This window comes from Neovison vison, chromosome 3 (genome assembly GCF_020171115.1).
Source record: "Neovison vison isolate M4711 chromosome 3, ASM_NN_V1, whole genome shotgun sequence".
NCBI classification, from domain to species: domain Eukaryota; kingdom Metazoa; phylum Chordata; class Mammalia; order Carnivora; family Mustelidae; genus Neogale; species Neogale vison.
The window spans coordinates 148,873,713-148,895,264 of NC_058093.1; the positions used below are offsets into that span (position 1 = coordinate 148,873,713).

Consider the following 21,552-nt stretch of genomic DNA (forward strand, 5'->3'; position numbering starts at 1 on the left):
TTCTGCCAGCTCTTTCGCCTCCTCGTCCCTCTCTTTCCCCATCTGGCGTCTATGGGGTCTGAATACATCCTACGATCTGGAAAGAGGGCAAGAGAACGAACAGAGAAGGGCAAGGCTCAGCTTTCCCAGAGCGGGCACAGACTGGTAGATGCCCACGGCCAGGGTGGGCAGGCCCGGCACCTGGGAGCTCGGCCAAAATGCACAAAATAGCCCTCCCACGGATACGGGCCCAGGCCCAAGGGACATGCTGGCCCTTCCCTGGGAGAGGGGTCCCAGGGCCTTGTTTTCTTTCCCACGAAGTGCGATGCACAGAGCCAATCCCGAGCATGGAGCGTGTGCCAGGGAAGAGGGGCAAGAAAGGGCACCCAGGGAAGGGACACTGGCCACCTGAGTCACAGGCCAGCCTTTCCAGGCCCTCTCACAGCCAGTTCTGCCCAGGATCACGGCGCAAGGTGGCTACGTGGTCCACGGGAGGATCTAGCCATCATGATTGGTACAGGGGCTGGGGTCTTCTCTAGGCCTATCAGGGCTGGAATTTCACATCCATTGGACATGGATGTGGACATCTGGTTTCAAGAAATGAGCTGTTCTTCTTTCCAAGAGTGCCTGCTTGGGGGTGGGCGTGGGGGAGGGAGAAGAAGGAGCCTAAAAATAATTCCTATCTGACTCATGTTGCTTCGAATCTGACAGGGCTGCCTGCCAGGTGGGGGTCTGCCTGTCCCATTTTCTTATCTATCTTTAGCAGGGACTTAATGAGGGCAATTTCCTTGCTGGGATATAAAGACAAACCTCAGGCTATGGCAGCGTGATCTGTCGCACTGTCCCCTGGGCTCCTGATGACAGGGTGACAATGATGGTCACTGCAGTGCTAAGGAGTCTGGGGGGTGGGGGAGGCTCAAGGATGTCGTCATCCCAGGATGAGGTGAACGAAGTAGAGGTCCCCTCGATGAAACCCAAGCCAGGGGATGTCCCGGGGAGGAAGGGTCTTCTGCTCCTCCCTTCTCTGGCCCCCAGCTCTACCACCACCAGCCACACAGGATAAATCACTAGGTCTGAAATCCCATCCCTTGCAATACATTCCTTTACCTTGAGCACCTCCCCACACTGCTTTAAAGAGCGATTTACAGGAGCAAAGTTCTACAAAGTCCCGCAAACACCGAATTAGGGAATACCGAACCATTGCTCCCAGGGGATATACAGGATTAGGTTTCTGCGAGCCCCTGGCCGCCACATTTTCCCCATTTGATCAATCCATAAACTTTACATTATGTGTTTCTGCTCAAAGACACCTTGCTTAATATAGAGTGTTGATGCATCAGTGGTGAACTCACGGTCAACAGCACTCGATCGGTCCTGAAAATCTGATTAGGTACCAGGACTATCTATAAGTCGTGCGGGAATGACACTTATCTAACACGTGTGTCTCCAGAAGGTACATCACAGCCTTCCTGCCTTTAGGAACAGTAGAAGCACCTCAGCACTACTCTTGGGAGCACTTTAAACAGCAAAGTCACCAACACGAAGCACACACATGTGAACATCATGGCGCTAAATCGATGGTGAAAAGGACGCTTGTTTGCGGGTCGAGGGCTGAAACACAAAGGTGGGGCGTCTCCTGACCTGACCTTGGCTGCGAACGTGCCTGCTGGGCAAGTCAAATTTCTCGCTGCCCCGTGCATGTCCATGAATGACCTTGAAAGGACTGTGAATACCGATTGCGGGGGTTACACACGTGTTTTAGCAAGTAGGCAAATTTGCAAATGTGGAATCTGTGGTAATGCGGACTGACTCTCCTTCCAAAAGGGCTAACTTAACAACGTGTGTGAATGAGCCAATGGCTAAATCTAGGGTTCTGAACGAGGTTATCTCCTGACCCATTCCTGGTTGGCAAGAGCTGGAACTTACATCCTTACAGGATACACTTCCACAACTGCAGGTGTGGCGCTGAAGGGAGTGGCAAGCTCCCCTAAGCAACTGTGACTTACGGGAAGGGGGTTAAGGAGGCAGAGGGCATCCCTGGGGTCCTCGCCCCTGAGCCTAGAAGTGAGGAGGAGGAGGGATGAAGTGATTCTGGAATGGAATGAGGGGTTGCCCATACCCAGCGATGACCATCAAAGTATGGGGTCGTCATCAGGACATGACAAGGAGTGGGCCAACCAACGGCAGATGATGGTCCTAAATTGTATTTTCATCTTCTGAGTGAGAAGGAGGACAGGAGCACAAGGTTGTTGAGGAAGATGATGTACAGTTAAGGAGGCAGCTGAAACAAAAGTTTGCCTTCTGTCAGACAACAAGAGCTGGCCCAGGAAAGGCAGACCCGGAGGAGCAAGTCTACGGCGCCCAGGACCTAGGACAGGATGGTGGGGAACGATGGGGGCTCTGAGTTCTCATCTTCTTGCCCAAGGGATGGTGCAGTTTTGTTCAGGAAAAGAGAACTCTGCACTAAGGTCATAAATGGCCCCGGAACACGTCTGAGGAATCTTGGAGAATGAAGTGCTAGAGACTGTAGCCGCGTACATACAGTTCCAATTTTCCAAAAAAAAAAAAAAAAACCCAGAAAAATACAATTATTCTTTCTCTTAGAGAGTCCCAAATAGATGATTCGAAAGAAACAGTGTCACCACTAATGGCTAGCACAGATTTACACAAACCCAGACCAAACGGACTGCCTTTTCTGAAAGGGTCACTTGCCTGACACATTGAGGGAACCCTGCAGACATCAAGACTCAAGGAATGTTTCCAGGGGTTTGTCGCATCACTCTGTCTGGGGACTGGACTTGTCCATTAAAAAATTTTTAATTGATATGTAAATCATACAACAAAATCTACCCTCTTAAATGACATAATTCAGGATTTTTAGTTTATTTACCAAGTTGCATATCCATCACCCCTAATTCCAGATGTCGTGTTCATTTTTATCAGTGACCCAGATGATGTCACAGAGAGCTTGCAAAATCAAACCTGATGGCTGACACTCTGCCCCTAGGGAAAGAGCCTGGCACCCAGGGAGGGTTTGGGCACCTGCTGGCAGAGGAAGGGAAGGAGGGATGACATTCTTAATTGGTTCCACAATTAGAGGGCACCAAGCCACGGTCATGGTCATTCGTAGGACAGAGGCAGCAAGAGTGGCCGGAGGCTCCAATCACCCTACAGTGTCCAGGATGTGGTCCGATTGCACCACCTGGGGACCCAGGGAGGGGCGGCGTGCAGAAGTGTGGGGACAGCTCGCTCTCCTGCTCCTTACCCAGCAGGGTCATCTTACACGTAGCTGGATGACCACAGCATTCTTTCCTTCTTCCTTCCAAATCTGCTTTGCACATGCAGCCAATGAACCGTTCTGAGACCTCACTTAATGAAAGAGATTAATCTGGAGAACGGCTCTCCTGTGTCCCCAGCTGCGAGGGCAGCGTGGGATGGAACGTGCCTATGTTCGCGGCCCCGCTCTGTTAGGAGGCTGGGCTCCAGAGGGTTGACAGGGGCTTGTATCACCCTGGGCCAGGGCCCATCAGGAATCAGGAACTCTGGCTTTTCCCTTCCACTTAGTTCAGCTGGGGTGGTGGCAGCAGCGAGTCCCACCCTTCTAGGGCTGTGCCTAAGGAGATTTGGGGGGTGACTTCTAGGGGGTGGTAGGAATCCCTGGTTCCCGCACCTGTCCAGCTGTGGCAACTTTCATGCTCTTCCCAACCCCCTTCCAAATCCTCTTTCACGGTTAGTACAAAGCCCACCTCCTCCAGGAAGCCTTCCTCAGCCATCCCCTGCTGGCTCCTTTCTCTGAACGCTCAGATGCTGCACAGTCACACACCACGTTCTGGTGGCTTCAGGAGCCAGAGAGATTGTGCAAGCTACACCTCTGGCCCCGGAGAGCAGGGACCAAGCCTGGCACTTCCCTGCTCTGCTCCAGAGCCCAGAATGTAGTACAGAGCACCACTCCATCAGTCCCAGGAGGAGAGTTAAGTACTGCTCTCACTGGGGTGTTCGTTGTAAGGAACCACCCAGTCTCCCTTTCAGGAACTGTGCACTCCTCCCCCCACCAGCGGCTCCATGTGCTGGGGCAGATACCCCCCCAGCTCTTAGCCCCTGTGGAAACTGCCTTGGGTGATGAGAGTTGCCAGCATAAGGTTGTGGCAGTGGGGACATAAAGACCTTCTCCTTCACTCCATTGTGGGACAGCTCTGAAGTCATCTCCCTGAAGGGTCAGAACTCCCCAACCAGACTGCCCTGCAGCCCAGCTTCTCCCTCTGCCCTACCCTGCTCCTTTCCCTTCCCGTCTACAGCTATTGTTCCAAAGGATGTGCCTCAGTAAGGGCCCTGCCTGCTCCTCTCCACCCGAGTCAGCTTCCCAGGGAACACAGGCACTGCCGGCTGTGGCTCTTCGTTGTATCAGTTTGCTCACTCTGCAAAATGGAGCGGGGTGGGGAGGGGTGGAGAGAATGTCTCAGCCCAGCAGGGGAGCACTCACTCAAGGTCAACACAGGCAGTGGGTCAGCAGCATGGCCATGACTTTGCTCTCTGGGAGCCCCCTCCTCTGTCTGCACCTGCTGGGTGGGTAGACTGGGGCAGGAGGGGAACCTCTGTAGGGCCCCCTCCAGCCGGCAGGGCTCCGGGGACAGAGCACCCGAGGCCGCTGCTTTCTGAGGAGTACTTGAAATACTCAGTTAGTACTTTGCTATCACGAAATGCATCGTTTTGCCTGAAATCAGCAAATATCTTTGAGTCATTTCCCAAAAGAAAGAAGTGGTTACTAGTTGTTCAAAAGTTTTCAGAACATTTTTCAGGACAACAGCCTAGGAATTGTTCAGGAGCTTAAACTTTTTCTGCAAAACAAGGAGAAGACATTCACAGTTCAACTTTAATCACAGAGCCCCTGGGAGCAGCCCCTGGAGTGTGGGAGCAGAGGGGCCCTCCTGCCTTGTCTGCCTGGGTGGTTGACCCTGGAGGGAATGCAGGGCAAAGCTCCCTGGGCTCCTAAGTGAGATCACAGGGGACAGCCCAGCCCCTCTGCAGCCATCTCCTCACCCCTCACCTTTCGGAGCTTTCTGTGTACCTTGGACTCAAGAACGGGCCGGCGCTAAGCCCGTTTCTAGGGGCCTTAGAAGGATTTGATCGTTCAAGCCTCCCACTTCATAGACCCACTTTACAGAAGAGGAAATAGGGGCATGCAGCAAGTTGCCCAGGTCACAGAGTTAGTGAATGGGGGAGGCCGAATTCACATCCAGGGTCTGATTCCAGGGTATGTGCCTCTGACTTCAACAATTGGAACGAAAAGTAGCAAGGGCACGCCCAGCCTGGCCTCCCGCCGGAGCGGGGATAGGAAGCAGACTTCCTGCTCCAGGCTACAAGGCACCACACAGTCCAGCTTCAGCGACCAAGACGTTTCTTCCCCGAGCCCATCTTGGGTCTAGGTGAACACCGTCTTCTTCCATTACCGGCTAGGTGCCCCTGGTTTGGGTCCCTCTGAAGGTGAGGCAGCTGCTCTTAGCCTCCGTGTAAATCTTTCATGAATTTATTGGCGTGACCGTTCTTTCCCTGCAGCCTCCTCTTCCCTGGCCCCGTCCCGTTAGCCTCTCCTCCCGGGACATACTTTCCATCCCTTTAATCATCTTTATTGCCTCGCTTTGGACCCTGTCCCGGGTCCACATCCTCTGCGAGGTGCGCTGACCTAACCGGGCATTTGTTCACACGAGCGTGGCCCGGCGGAAGGTCAGCTTCCCCGTGCGTGCCTGTCACACCCCTCTTCCTATATTCCCGGGGCAGCGGCTGCTTTCCGGAGGCCCACCGCTGTCTGGGGGTGGGGGGGCGGTCCCGCTTAGACAGGCAGCCAGGTCCATGAGCCAAGGTGTGGCTGACCTGGAAGGAGAGCAGCAGCCTGCTGCTGCTTCTGGGTCAGGGGGTGACTGTACATTCAAAGCTCGGGGACTCCCCGCACCTCCAGACACAGACTCGGGACCGGGCTGGGGGACAGGGGAGGAGGGACACCCAGCCTCTACTCTCCCTCTTCCCCAGTAGCCCGAGAGCCCCATTCCCCTTTTAGAGATGTGCTCCCTTCTTCCCTCCTCTAGGAGCCCAGAAACGAGGCATTACCTCGGCAAAGCAGCACAACACTGAGGCTTTCGGTCCACACAGTCAAGTGTGGACCACACGGTCCACAAGTCCTGGGTCAAGCCTGGCCCAGGGCTTGGTCCAACGCTCCTGGCTCAGTTTCCCCTTTCCCTGCTGCTTCATAACACGCCTAGTGTTTCTGGTTCCTAAGCCAGGATGGCCTTCCTCCTAGTTAGTGGTGTGGTTCCTCTCTCCTGGGAGGGCCTCTGACCCGCTAAGTCCACCAGCTGATGATGAGGAGTCCTGGGGACCTGTCTTCCAGGCGACCTGAGCTGTGGCCAGCACCCAGCGTGCCTTGTTCAGGGCCCCTGTGTGGAGGGGAGGCCCAGGGACCCTAGTTAGTCACGGCCCTCATTGCAAGGGGGCAGGAGCAGAACAGGCACCTCCACTTTGCAAGGAAGGGATGTCGCCTAGACTGTTCCCTTGGTTCTCTAAGAATATTCTGTTCGTTAAAGGTAAAACCACAGGCCATCCCTTTGATCCAAGAAGTGATTCCCTATAGAGGCACACGCCTCATTTTAATTCCCTGGGCAGAAGCCTTTTTTCTCTTTCCTTCTTTCCTACCTCTTTCCCTTCCTTCCTTTTTTCTAATGTTTCCAACCAGAAATAATTGATGCATATTCACACAGAAAACACACTCTAACCCTGCTTTACTACAAGCGTCCACAGACTACAAACATCGCTCTGTACCTGGAGTTTTCCACTTGAAATCTACCACGAAGACTTTTCCACGCAAAAGTCTCCCCGGGAACAAAGGCAGGTCTTCCTGGGACTCTGAGCCCCAGCTGCCTTGGGGCACTTTTTTTCTGGCCCCTTGCTATCACCCAGCACGCCGAACTATGTGGAGACCCTGGGTTCTGCTCCTCCAGGCACTGGAGAGCAGGTGCATGCGTGGCTGTTGATCTGCGGGTCGCCTGTCACCGCAGAGCCAAGCACAGCCAGCGACGACTTGCAGTGACTAGGGAAGAGCAGGAGACACAGATGCCCTTGGAATCGTGAGCTTCAGAGCCTCCTGGAGGCCGTGTCTCAAAACACATGTCAGCTGGGACCTAGTCCCTTGAGGACTGCTGTCCTTGCTGCAAATGGAAAGAGCCTTTCTCTTCCTGAGCTGTGGAATCAGCACCCTGTCCCTGGCCTCCTGGAGGGATCTGTTTCCTGGGCCAGCCCCGAGAAGTGGGGCTCCCGCTTCCCAACTTATACCTGACCCCATCGCTTCATCGCATGGGTATCAGCGGGTCCCCGGGAAAAGCAAAACCCAGGTCAGAACCAATGGAGCTAGAGACGGCCGGTCAAGGACAGAAAACCCAAAGCGCTCGACGGAGTCTCTCCTACCTCCGGTCATTTCTCCTCCGTCGGAACAACTTCTTCGTGTGGGCGATCTCCACTTCGTGGGGCATCGGGTGGTAGCCCTGTGTGGTGTGGGAGGAAGGGGGATCGTGAGTAACTTGTGAAAGAGAGCAAAGACCTTCTTAAACATAACTATTGATGATAACGTCTATGACCAAAAGGAAATCGGGAGTTTGGAAAGACTAGACTCTGACCGCCAAATCCAGACTGAGAAATGGAAACTGTGTTAGTCAATTTCCCACCAGGCGATGATGCTGGAATTACAGGACTGAAGAACAGTAGGGACACAAAGGGGACCTCAGAATGTGTTATATCCAGTCACGCAAATTCCAGATGACAACGCTCAGGGCCAGAGGGATGAATGAACCCGCTCAAAGTTTCGCGGAGAATTAGTGATGGAGTTGGGGCCAGGTCCTGGATTCATGGCCGCATGACCAAGGACAAGTTACTCTGAACTCTCATGACTTCTCTATGCTTCCTGACACACTGGGGATGTCAGGATCTTCTCTGGGCTGTCGAGGGGATCAAGGAGATGCAGTGCCTTGCAAACCCGGAGTGTCATGGAGATGCATTGTGCTAGGACCCCGGCTGCCTCACCCTGGTCCAAGATGGCCCGTCCAATTCCGCCTCAAGACCCTTATTCCTCATACTCCTGGGGAGTGTTTAGGAGAAATGCGAAATACTTCAATGCTTTTTTAAACTTTAAACTGGGTAAAATCCCAAGAACGGTCTTTTGTACGTTGCCATTGGTACAATAACTACACACCTATGTCAAGGTTAGAGATGGACCCTCTGCTTATAACAGGGGGCTGATTCTGCCAATGCCAGGCCCCAGGCAGAATGATCTGCAGAAGCTGGGCTGATGGTCAGCTCTGTTCTTAACCATCGCCCTCGCACCAGCAGGAAAGTGTGTCACGGTGGGACATGGGTGCGAGCATTGGCATCACATTATGGGCAACCTGGAGGGGTGGGGGTGGGCAGGGGGTGGTGGAGGGGACCTGGGCCTGGAGGGCTGGGGGGAGGGGGTAGTCTGACTTGGGTCTGGGATACCTGTGTACAGGTCTGATGCAGACTACACCCAAAGTGTCACCCCCCATGGGGCCCACAAGGCCCTTCACACGTACAAGGTAAGAGGGAGTGACAGGGCCCAGCGTGCTGCAGAGCGGTCAGTGAGTGTTCCTTTAGCCCAACTGTCCGCACGTAACAGATGGGTAGACTGAGGCCCAGATCCTCTATGGTACCAGCCCTCTAGTTTCAGGTCCCACCATGGAGGGTCCCATCAGGCTGCCTTCTCAGGGTGTAGCCACCGACCCAGGTGGGCTGGATATTGACAGCTCTGGCCAGTCTCAAGGAGCTTCCCAGGGTGGGGCAGGAGGAGGACAACGGGCAACAGGCTCAGGAGGACAGGGGACTCTAGCATTACGGATGCATCACGGCCCAACCTCCTACGGAGTCCAGGGAGGGGACGCACATCTCAACATTCATTGTCATAACACCCCCTGCCTCCTACCCTGTCCCTCGCCTCCAATAATCTGGCCGAAAAGTCATGAATGAATTCCGGGTTCCAGACAGCCACAATGGGCCTCTGCAGCCTTAGGATGTGCTTTGTTTAATGGTTTTCTCAAAGGATATTATTTGCTTTTCTTTAATACAAAACACAAACAAGGAAAAACACCACGTCTTCCCCTCTCATTTCCCCTCTCCCATCCTGACCCAGCTCTGGGCTGGCCCCTTCCCTCCCTCCGGGCCTCGGGTCACCGCAGGAACACACTGGGTGTGCCCCACGCAGACAATGGAAGGAAGCTGAGGCTCCCTTTCAAGCTGGCGGCCTGGACTGGGACCTCACCTCGGGGCCGGGCAGACGGAGCTGCCCGCAGCCCTGGGCCTTCCACGAGCCCGGGACGTGTGGCCGCCCTTGTCTGGGCTTCAGAGTCCGGGGCTCTGCCCGGTACCCTGTCCTCATCTTCCATGCACCGTAGCAGGAGGCAGCCGCCCTCGGGACTCCAACGCAGTTGCAGTCCTAGCTCTCCCCGAACTCAGTGTGGCCCAGGGGACCTGCCGGCCACTCAGGGCTTCTAATGAAGTCTTCATCCATCTATCTCCCCCCCAAATCAATATATATGTGTGCACACGTAGACGAGGTCACAGTAGTCTAAGCATGGGCTCTGCAGCTGTACGGGGAGCAGCCAGCTCCCGGCTCTCCCTTTCGATGATCGCGTGACTTCGATAGCTAATCTCCCCTCAACAGCTCTCGGTTTGCACATCTGTCCTAAGAGCATCAGCCTCCTCGGGTCCCGGTGAGGGTTAGCTGAGCTGATGAGGGTTGAAAAGAACGTAGTCTAGGGCCTGGTATGGAGCAAGCCTCCGTAGGTCTCTCCGGGGGTTTCTCCATCTCCCTCACCTTCATCATCTTCCCCATCAGCTCAGGGCCGGGTGGGCCCAAACCGGCCAGGCTGCATTGGCCCCTCTCCTCGTGGAGCCCCCAGTCCTGGCACAGAGACTGAGGTGGTTTGCCGGGCGATGGGGGAGCTCAGGTTAGGGAAGGGATGAGGGATGAGCAGAGGGCTGGTGACCCAGCTACGGAGTTGGGAAAGGAAAGCGGAAGTTCGGCCTGTGCCTTCTTTGGCCCGAGGCTGGCAGACCTCATGGGGAGGCCAGAAATCCGCTAAAGAAGTGACAAAGGACAAAGTCTTGCACTTCTGAGGCCCTCCCTCCCCAGGAGCAATCCAGGCCCGGGTGCTGGAAGACCCTCAAGACCACTTGGACTGGGTGAACGAATGAGTAAGTGCCTTGCATACGACTTTCAGGGGCTCCTGCAGAGACGGGCACACGATTCACGCTGGCTTCCCTGGAGGGCCTTCTGCAATCATCCCCTCTGCTTCTCAGGCAGGTGGTCAACACCAAGGGACACATGCAACTCAGGATACTGCCTGCGCTCCTTCTAAGACAAGGGTGACTGGGTGTCAACAGGGGCAAAGACGAGGCCAGCCGATAAAGAAAGAGGGAATCTGTGCTCAATCACACCCCTGCCATCAGGCTAGCTGCCTGCTGATCTGGGTTGGCAGAAGTTCTTTACTCTGCACACGAATGTTCACCTCAACATCATTCACTCACAACAGCCGTGACTGGAAACATCCCAAGGTCTGCTAACCGACAGCTGGATAAGCAAAATGTGGTATGTCCGTACAATGGAATATTATATGGCTATGGAAGGAGTTCTTTTCTTTTCTTTTTTTTTTTTTAAAGATTTATTTATTTATTTGAGAGAGAGAGAGAGAGAGAGATTGAGAGAGACTGGTGGGAAATGGAGAGAGAGAATCCTTAAGCAGAGACCTGTTGAGCTAGAGCCCAATGTGGGGCTCGATCCCATGACCCTGAGATCACAACCTGAGCTGAAACCAAGAGTTTGCCGCTTAACCAGCAGAGCCAGCAGGTATCCCTAAAAAGAAGGAAGTTCTGATATATGTGATGATGTGGGTGAACCTTAGAATCATTGCGCTCTGGCAAAGAAGCTAGTCACCAAAGACTACGCACCGTACAATCTCATCTTTAGGAAATGTCCAGAATAGGCACATCTGCAGACTGAAAGCAGATGAGTGGTGGGCGGGGGCTGGGGAGAGGGAGGAAGAGGGGGGTGACTGCTAATGAGTACTGGGTTTCTTTTTGGGTGAGGGAAATATTCTGGAATTAGATGGTTGCACGACCTTGTGAATATACTAAAAAACAACTAACCATATGCCTCAAAAGGGTGAGTTTCAGGGTAACATGAATCACGTCTCAATTTAAAAAGGTGGGAAGAAAATCCGGGGGCAGTATATTCTGGGTAGAGGGAACTCCAAGTGTTAAAAGAAAGAAGAAAGAAGATCCAGCCTCAATGGAATGTGTTCCTCTCTCACTCAATCACTCTCCAGGAAGCAGCAGCCCTAAAACATTTTACATAAGCCTGGGTGGCAAAGGGCGGCATATTCTAGGCAAGAGGCACCCAATGACCAGTATGACTAATGAGAATCCAGAAAGGAGCGTGCACTGGTATCTCCAGGCCTGGCCAGGGGAGATGGGGCTTTGGCTTTACACCAGAGATCCCTCCCTGCTTTTTAGAATCTATCCCTCAAGTGGAGAATGAGAAATTTATCAGGCTTGTTGGAATTACCCTCTAAGAGCAGAGAGTGGCCTTCGCTGTAATTCTTTGCTTAACAAATTCTTCCACTCCATGCTTTGAAAGAGGTCCCTACGGATGTCAGTCCACGTAACGTCGGTCCAGGTGGGAGGGCGCCCACACCTCCATAAATGAGACCACCGGCCTTCTGGTTTACCAGCTGCCTGGTGGGTCTCCGCAGTCTTCCGTCACAGAGCGCTATGCTGGACCACCCCCGGCGACCACCCCCCGCGATGCCTGGTCTTCTTCCACTTCTCTGCTCAGAACCCTTCTTCCCGGCCCTCTGGGACCTGGCTGCAGTCTACCCCTCCCCCCAACCTCTGACCACTTTTGCTCACTAAATGGGCCTGGGAGACAAGTAGATTATATAAACCAAGCCTCTCCAGGGACAGAGGGAAGGTAATACTCCTTCCGCATGCCGTACTGGCTGAATACACGTGCAACACACACACACACACACACACACACACACACACACCCGGCTCGGAGGTCAGCAACGTTAAGACACAGCTCTGCGGGCCAGTCCCTGATGGCTCCAGTTGCAGAAACACGTTATGTGACCGCCCATCCCAGGGCAGGCTGAGGCGGGTCCTCACAACCCGGGGCAGTATTTCTGCGGCAGTAAAGGCAAGCCCAGCAGAGCTGCAGGGTCCAGGCTGGGAGTGCAAGGGCCTTGTCCCTGGGGGGAGAGTGTCATGAGCGAGGGCCAACGAGCTCACCGAGCAAGGAGCCTGCACAGAGATGGTTCTGCTCGGGCGGCTCTGCGACCCACTGACTCTGTGATCACAGTGACACACTCCCGCTAGGCTCCCCACTCCCACTGCCCCCCACAATCCACCTGCTCTTCCATTCACCTTGACCTATAAAAATGGCCGTGTTAGGCACCGCGCATACAGTAGTAAAACAGAAATAGGCAAAATGCTTGTTTGTATAGAGCACACATTCTAGCGAAAGCAGAGAGACAACGGTCAGATAAGCAGATGCTGTGATAATTGCGGAAAACACTACCGAGCAGAGCAGGCTGGCAAGGGGATGCACCAGCGGGGGTGGGGATGGTCAGGGGAGACTCCTGTTACTCCGACCCCGTCCGTCTACCCACCCACCTGTACGTCCATCCGTGGTCCTTTCTCACGCAGCCAGCGCTAAAGGCCTCCCCTGTGCCAGGTGCCTCAGAGGGAGAAAACCAGAACGAACAGACCCAGCTCCAGCCCTGGAGGTCAGGGAACACAAAGGAGTACGCTGACAGATGCCACGGGCCACGGAGACACTGAACAGAGATGCCTTGGGCAGCTGAAGAAGAAATGAGGACCCTCCTTAGGAGAAGGGTCAGAGAAGCCCTCGCCACGGAGCTGGAACCTGGGCTGAGTCCTAAGGAGTTTGAGAGATGCTCACGAGAAGGTGTGTTACCGCCTCCATCTGCTGGCCAATGACGCGAGCGTCACGGGAGCGTGTGGAGATGTGCTTGGCACTGTGGGCAGACAGGGAAGGACCAGAGCATTCTGAGGACCAGCACTGGTGCTCCTGACCAGTGTCCAGTTTGGAGCCATCTCTGTCGTCCTCTTCACCTTCTGGAACAGGTACAGTTCTGTGCCTCAATAAGATTAGTTGGAGTCCTACCCTGCAGCGCTGTGAACATGACCTTGTTTGGAAATAGGGTCTTTGCACATAGGATCCAGTGGAGATGGGTTCGTACTGGAGGAGAGCGGGCCCTAAACCCAATGCCTGGTGTCCTTAGAAGAAGAAAGAAATTTGGCTACAGAGACACTGGAGACACAGAGGGAGAAGGCGATGAGAAGATACCAGCAGTGTTGGACCAACACAAGCTTGAGCCAAAGGACACAGAGGAATTCTGGCAACCACCAGAAGCTAGTGGCAAGAAAGGAATCTTCTCCGGAGTCTTCGGAAAAAACACTGGTCCTATAGACCCCTCCATCCCAGACTTCTAGATCCAGAACTGGGGGACAGTCAATGTCTGTTCTTTGAGTCCCCTGGTTGGTGGTACTTTGTGATGGTGGACCTAGAACACGAGGACGCTCCTGGCTCTCCCAACCAGATCCCATAGCATGGTCCCAGCTGTAGGCTCACAGCACGGGGTTGGCCTCAGGGTCTCCCCATGTGCTCCCTCCACAGGTGCAGCTTGCTCCTTTCATGCGGTTCTCCAGGGCCCTGTCTGACATGGGTGGTCCTAAGGCCATCAGATACTCCCTAGTGGGCAAGTGCTACTAACCCCACACTTGTCCACTCCAGGCCTTTGGGGCCATAACGCATAGGGTCATGCAGCTCCAGGGGTGGAGGACCAGGCTCTGTGTTGGGGTCTTCTGGTCCCTCATCCAACCAACAGCCCGAGACCCTGCCCAGTCCCCTACTTCCCCATGCTTTTGGTTTGTCTGAGGAGACCCAAATCCCCAAAGTAGGCACGGTTCCCCCACCTTCTGGCCCAGCCCCACCATAGGGCACACCTGCAGGGACCAGCAAGATGGGAAAGGCAGGGAAGCTGGAAAGACATACACACTTCGTGGAACCCCGTGCCTACTTTCCCCTCAGGGAGATTTTCCTGTGACCTTTGACCTGTGTCTACTAATCCCAGACCTGAGCCTGAAAGAAATCATCCAAGCCGAACTGTCTCACATGTCTGTTATCTTCTGCTCACACTTCAGCGCTTTGCAGAGGGAGAGGATTACACCAATACAAGAGAGTCTTCCTCCTAGTGTGTAAAGCGTCCCCCAGATTGCAGAAGATATGGACGAACAGCACTGTGTGGCCTTTACTGGGAAGGAGGGGAGCTGGGCGGGGGGGTTTCACGTGGCGAGGCGTCTTCACCACTTTTCTGACGAGGTAAGCATGCGCTCCCACTCCAGTGACACACTTGGATGTCAACTCTCCACCTGGACCTCTTGGAGACCACGAACCCTCTCCTCTCCTTCCTGAGCATGCATGTTGATCGGCCCTACTAGGCTCCTGTCGCTCGCAAGAATGCGATGAAGTACATGGGAACTAAAGGTTCCTTCTCTCCAGAAGATACCAGAAGATTCAGGTGGAGGGCCTTATCAGTAGTCTGGCAGAAGAAAGACAGGATATTGGTTCTGCTGTGCCCACTGGGCAAGCCAAGGGAGCTGGAGCCCTGAAAAGGCAGGACAGAACCTCTGGCCAAGCTGGCTCAGGCCTCCCCAGGCTCCCCCATCTCCAGCCCAACTTGGGGAGATATCCCAAGGGTGAACAGTACAAAGCAGCCACAGCACTTGGCAACTTAATGGGCCATAAAAATGCCATGTACAGCTCCCTGACAATGAGCTTGTCTCAATAGCAGAGGCTTCCTCCTGCGGGGAGTCATGTTTTTTCAAAGCTTCTAAGAAGTTATCCTACCAAGGTCTCACTGTGGGCACGTGGGCAGGATGTGTGGGTCACGTCCAGTGAAATAAACAGGTAATGTTTCTAAAATTCCTGGAATCTCTAGGCTGCACAGCTATTCAGAGAGGCTGACCTGTTCTAGAAAGAAAGGTGAGGGGCAGACAGGCTTCCCTGTGTTCAAATTTGTGGTTTTCTTTTCTTTTAATTTATTTTTTTAAGCAGTAGAGACTTTAAAAAAAAAAAAGAATAAAAAAAACAAGACCTTAGGTGGAGCCCCCGTGTAAAAAACACAGATAAACGTAGACAGGGATGAAACCGAGAGGCTGAACCACCAGCATTCCCCCCTGCTTACAATTCCACTCACACCCTGGAACGTAGACCCTAGACTCCATCACTCTGAACAAGTGCTGTTGCTTGCCTATTGTTGCTGGCTCCAAGAGAACTCTGGACATTCTTCTAGAGGAGGAGCTGAACTTAGGTTCTCTGGGACACCCCCCCCCCCCAGAATTGCCCGTGAACATTTTGCCAGTGTCAGTCTTCAGGCTGAGCCCATGACCTTCATCATCATCTGGGGTCTGTGCTGCATGGTAGGGCAGTCACAGAGACTAGCTCGCTGCCATGGGGAAGCGAGCCCTCATGGGGAACCCACCCCTCCCTTTTCCTTCAAGTTGGGTTTCTCACCATAAAAACCAAAGGAGTCCTGACTGATGTCTCACACACCCATCACACAACCTGGATCCCGGCTCTGTTGCCACACCGGGTGCCTCCTGGTGGAAAATGAAGATGAAAATAATTGCCTCTTTAGTCATGACTTCCTTTGATTTTGTGAGCCAATAAACCTCCCCTTTTTATCTTTCAAATATTTTGAGGTAGGTTTCTATCACTCATCACCAAAGAAGTCCTAAGCAGTCCGGCATGGGATCTCATTATATCCATGAAGTCATGGGAAGCAAACATGACCACCCCCGCCCCTTCCCACTGGAACCCACGTCAGGAAGAATCCACTGGGCAATTGCAAATACAAATGGCATTTGCTTGACAATTTCTGAATGAAGATAAAAAATGGGTGAGAACATGAACAGAAACTGAGAAACAACAGAACAATGTTAGAACATTCTTTCTGCATTCTATCGTGTAAAATGTAAAGGAACCCGTTGCCGAGGGGCCGGATTTTCCATGACCATTGTCAGCCTTTCATTGTGCAAGTGAGCCCAGGGGCCATCCTGGATGCACAGTGGTATTCCCGGGGCTCACTGACATGGCAGCAGCCATGCCAATGCAACTGGGACAGACATGTGCTCTCCACTCTCCTGATGAGGGACATTTACTGAGGGTCCCAGGAGGCCTGATGAACTGAAAAAGCTACTGCCTTCAAGCCATGGCAGACCAAAGGCTGGAAGAGGTGCAAGAAATGGAATGGAACAAGGACCTCCCGGAGGAAGGGGTGCCTGAGGCTACCCTCTGAGTTACCGGAAGCAGACTAAGAAAGATGGCGGCCTTGGTGCAGGTTGCCAGGAAGCAGGCGTTAATTAATGGCTTTGCTCTTGCTTCTCCTGAATGATCTCTGGTACAGCTCAGTACACAAACTGGGAGTAGTCAGGGGTCAGTAAGTGTGAGGGCACCTGCGGGCCATGTGGCAGGATCTCCTGACCAAATTTTGACCTCTAGCAGTGATGCTGAGATGCCCCTCACCCTCTTCTTTTCTTTGGCACGGTCTGTGCTAGTGAGATGTCACCATCTGCACCCCAAATCCTTATGACAGGAAGCCCCCCACCCCACCTGAGGCCTCCTCCGTATTTCCACCCATGTCCCTCATGCACCTGCCAGGAAGCAGCAGCTCAAACCCCCAGGGACGCCACCCTAGAATGTGGGCACCAGGGTCCCCTCACCAACCGCTTCCTGAGCCCCCTGGCTGTGTCCAGAATATTCTCAGGGGACAGAAGTGCAGCTTGCTGCAGCCTCAGCCTCCTCCATGTAGACAGTCAATGCCCACCTCTCACAAGAGAAGTGGTGAGTGAAACACCGAATCAGGTCAGCCTGGCCAGGCCAGAGGGCAGCGGGCAGCTCGCAGGCCACTGAAGAGGTCAAGCGACATGAGACGAGGAGTGGGTGCAGGGAGAGGGCGTGGAGGGACTGGCTTCTATGCTCAGGGAGTGGAGCACCTGCAAGGGTAGCACTGGCACTGGTGCTGGGGGCGAGAGGCCAAAATGTGGCCCCTCCCTCAGGAACCACTGGGCTTTCATTCACTCCTGCGACACTCCCGCAAACCCAGCAGTGGACTGATCAGGGCTTCCATCCCACAAGGGGAAGGGGACAGCCAATAAGATGCAGCTAAAAAGAAAAAGATCACTTAAACAGAGACCGGTGAACTGGAACAAAAAGAAACAACAAAACGAAGAAGAGGACAATGCTTTTCGACTGGAGGATAGGAAAAGGTCTAAGAAAGTGACATTGGAGCCCAGCCAGAATGACTAGGTGGACAGACGGAGACAGAGCCAAAACTGAGACTGATGTTCGCTATGGGAGAAAAAAAATGGAAGAGTTGACTCTCCTTCTGTTTAGTCTTCAACATACAAAGCTTAAGAGTTTCTTTGATTTAAATAAAGTAGTAGGCCTAGATTAGTAGTTCCCAGCCTTTTCAATTTTATAGACTGGTAAAATTTAAATTTAAAAATGGGGAGTTGTTACGTTTCCCTCTGCCTGAGGACGTTCCATCTACCATAACCCTCATTTCACGAAGGACAGGACTTTAAATAGAAGGTGGTCCTCTACTCGGATCAGCCTCCGCTGTGTGCAAAGTATGACGCCACCCTACAGACGGCCTTTTACACAGGGTCCCAGGCAGGTGCTTGCCTACCTTGCTCAAGTTCACCCACATGTACTTAGAAATAAAATGAAAATACCCTATGGGACTCATGCCCTCTTTGTAGCAGACCACACAGGATACATTTATATGTACACAATTATCACCCAGGGTACATACTCCGGACCAAGTGTTCTCAAGTTCACGGGCCATTTAAGAGGTTTTCAAGAACGATTCTGCACAAATGTGATCATTTTCACCTGACCTCAATCTCCAAGGAAACTGTGAACTTAGCATTTTTCTCCTTTTGCCGAAGGGCCGTGGAAAGACCTCTGGCTTACCTGTGTCAGCCTAGGTCATGCACCACAGCAGTGATCACTTCCTCCGGGGTGTGAAAAGCAAGTACTCATGTAATCCAAGCCTTTTCCCTTCCTGCTCATGTATTTAATCAAGCCACCATCAGTTTTTGCTTGGTTTTATTTTGGAAGCAAATGCAGGTTTTTGTCTTCTTTTGGTCATTTGCTCACTGACCGTCCCTCCCCATCTCGGGCCCTGTGCTACCTTCCTTGGGTCACTGATACAATGCAGTTAGCTTGGTGAGGACCCACTGGCCTAGGAGCACACAGCCCTCCACTGCCAGCAGCTCCAAACACTGACGCTGCCTCCCCGGAACATAGCAAAGTGCCTCCCCGGAACATAGCAAAGTGCCTCCCCAGCCAAGCTCCAGGCCCTCCCCATGGCCCTCCCGAGGTGGGGTATGTCAGACGGGCAACGCCCATCTGCCGGATGGCCCAGCTGCAGAAACAGAAGGGAGAGCTGATGCACTTGCTGTCCGCTTTATCCATGAGGTTTACAAGGATGAGATCCCTGCTCCCTCCCTCCTTTCTTTTTTGAGAAGGCGACATTGACCAGAGTGTGGCCCTTTAGTAGGAGTGGCAGAGCCACCTAGCTCCGGGCTCTGAGCGCCCCTGGCATAACCAGGAAGGTCAGTGTGCACAAGCTGGGCCCATGGGATTGGCTTCGGGGCTGTAGGCCTGGGTGGCTGACTCGAGGGCCAGGATTTAAGGGCATGGCCAGGACTCCTGGCAGAACCACAGCTTTTCCAACCAAATCACTTCCGTGGAGGAAGCAATTCTTTCTGCTCTCACTGCCTGTGCTCCTGTGTCAGATCAGAAGCCTACCTGGAGGAAAAGCATTAATCACTATCCCCCCCCGCCATCTGTACCCCACACTGCTGGTCCTGAGGACTGGCTTTAAGCTTCTGTTTATGGTAATGCATCAGAAGGTGCCCTGGGCCGGGGGCCAGGAGACCCAGGTTCCTGCCCTGGGGTTGGAGGTAAACTGTTTCCCAGAGGTTTAAGGGGTGTCCACTCCCCCCCACTCCATGTAGCTGCAGCCTTATCCTTGCACCACACATTCTGGAACCAGGCTTTTCCCTCTGCCTGCCACATCTTCCCCACTTCTGTTCACCCCTGCAATACTGTCCAGACTTTGCCATTGGCATTAATGTCCATAAAAGAACCAATCCTGGTTCGCATGAGAATTGATCTACTTGGTCACATGGCACATTGGGTAAACTTCTTAGCGCTCCATCCTGGTATCTAAATAAACTAGGTTGTTGCTTCTTAGCTTATCTCCCCAAGCACGTTTTGAAATTTTAGGAGTTGAGGGGCCGTGTTTCCTTCACTTCTGCATGCCCCGCGGTGATAGATACTGTGGTCCTCCATAATTACTGGTTGGATGAAAAGTTAAGATGACTGACAGCTCTGGATGGACCAGAGTTGGGCCACCCCCTTTCCTCTGTGGGCCTGTGGCATTCACAGGTGACCCGGGGCCTAGAGATCACGGCCCTCAGCCGAGGAATGTCTCCTGGTCGTAAGCAGTTATGACGCTCCACGGCTCCCTCAGCCCTCCATCCATCACTACAACTATCCTCTCATTAAATGCAGGAGATCTGAAGACCCGGATCCCCCCAGTCTTCGGTTAGACTGTAAGCCCTCTGAGAACCAAGGGGGCTGTTCGCTGGCCTGCACAGTGACAATGACACTGTGGATGTTTGGTGCCCACCACTTGACTCCACAGGCCCCCTAGGTTGTAACAAGCATCCCACTTCTGCCAAGTCCATCCTGAGTGCAAGGCCAGAGGCCAGTCAGGCCAGGCCGTAGGTCTGCTCCCTTCCCTTCTCTGGGCCGTGGTCTCCTCTGCTCTAAAACGGAGAACTTAAGCAAACCTTCCCTTGTGAGGATTAAACAAGGTGCTGGAAGTCCAAAGACAGGACACATGGGCACACACCTGGCCAGTCTTTGGATACATGTTTACTCAACCCACATGGGAGATGCTTGTGCCCAGACCAGCCTGTAAAGAGGAGGGTCCAAGAGTATTCTCAGTCTACAGAGCTGAGGCCAGACAGGCTGAGAGGGGTCAGGACCCAACAGGGGATGAACATGGTCTGGAGAAGTCATACAAGGAACAAGAGCCAGGGAGACGGTACCAAGAGTTCACCCTGTTGGGCAAAGGGATGAATAAGCTTCAGGTCCAAGAAGGTAGGCATGGTCTCCACAGGGATTCAAAACAAGGCTCCCATTGGAAGGTGGGCTGGCTCCAACTGGGACCGGGAGTCAGGCACCCATAAGGAAGGTCCCACGCAATGGCCCCTCCTGGGCTACAGTCACTGACGCCAGAACAGCATTTGGCCCCTGCTCTCTGCCCTGGATCTGTGCTCTTTGCTTGGTGTGAAGCACCTGGTTGGGGGTGGGGGAATGGGGTTGAATTCCGGGTCATGGCCGGGACCACAGAGTATGCAAAGACTAGGAGACTCCTCAGAGTCCTGCCTTCCCTGTCAAAGTCTGACCTCCCAAAGAGTATCTCCCATGTTGCCCACACTCAGTGAGACTCTTCCACTTGACCGAGAACACTGAGAGCTGGGGAAGAGGTCAAGGCAGCTTGTCCATGGGGAAATACTGCCTTGCACTTCTAGGCTACCTCCAAGGCCACCTTGGGCGGCCAGAGATGACAAAGAAGATGGCAAGGTGAGGGTAGGGCATCCCTGAGCTGAGTCCCGTACGGATAAGCTAGCCCAACAATGGGGGGAAGCTAGCCTGCAAAGGCTTTCCTTCCCCTTCAGTCCTGCCCCATAAATACATTCCCTTCCACTGAGTGAGCAATTCCGCTTCCCTGGAAGGTATTCAAAAGGTCTCCTTACCAAAGGAGGAACTCAGTTATGTCTGCAAGGATTGTAAGCTGTGATAAGGATAACAAGAGCTTCTATCACTCACGGAGCGGGCATGGAGTAAAGAGTTTTACACGTATCGACTAATTTAAACCTCACATCAGAGAGGGAGGTACTCTTATTATCCATTCTCGACAGGAGAGGAAAGGGAGGTTGGATTCAATTAAATGGCAGACCCAAAGCAATGCGCAGTAGAGTGGGTACATCAACTCAGCCCCAGGATGGAACCTTACGCGGTGGATCAGAGACCCAGCACCAACCATAGCACGCGCCAACCCAGAATTCACTGGGGTTGCGTCTCATGGGCAATGGATCCCTGGTTTCCATTTCCATCACAATGCACTTTGCACGGTGACTGTCACATAGCAGGTACTCCATGACTTTTGTTGGTAGAATGAGAAAATGAATGAACAAATGATAAGCGTGATTTACAGCAAGCCAAGTAAAAGATTAGCCCACTCATGGTTTCCCTTGGATGCACACTGTGGACAGTTGGCAGTGTCAAAAGTATACATTTCCAGGGTTGCCATATTTGATCTGTGCAGGGGTACCTTGCTTCCTCCTTTTCCC

At 53.3% G+C, this 21,552-nt stretch overlaps 1 protein-coding gene across 2 annotated transcripts in view; it reads right to left on the minus strand.

Moving 5' to 3' along the window:
• CTIF (cap binding complex dependent translation initiation factor) overlaps positions 1-21,552 on the minus strand; it is a 281,396-nt gene that overhangs the window by 119,913 nt on the left and 139,931 nt on the right. For both annotated transcript variants that reach the window (XM_044243025.1, XM_044243023.1), the window contains exon 7: positions 7,432-7,508. In XM_044243025.1, coding sequence (XP_044098960.1) covers positions 7,432-7,508 — 77 coding nt within the window. The remainder of the gene's footprint in view (positions 1-7,431; positions 7,509-21,552) is intronic.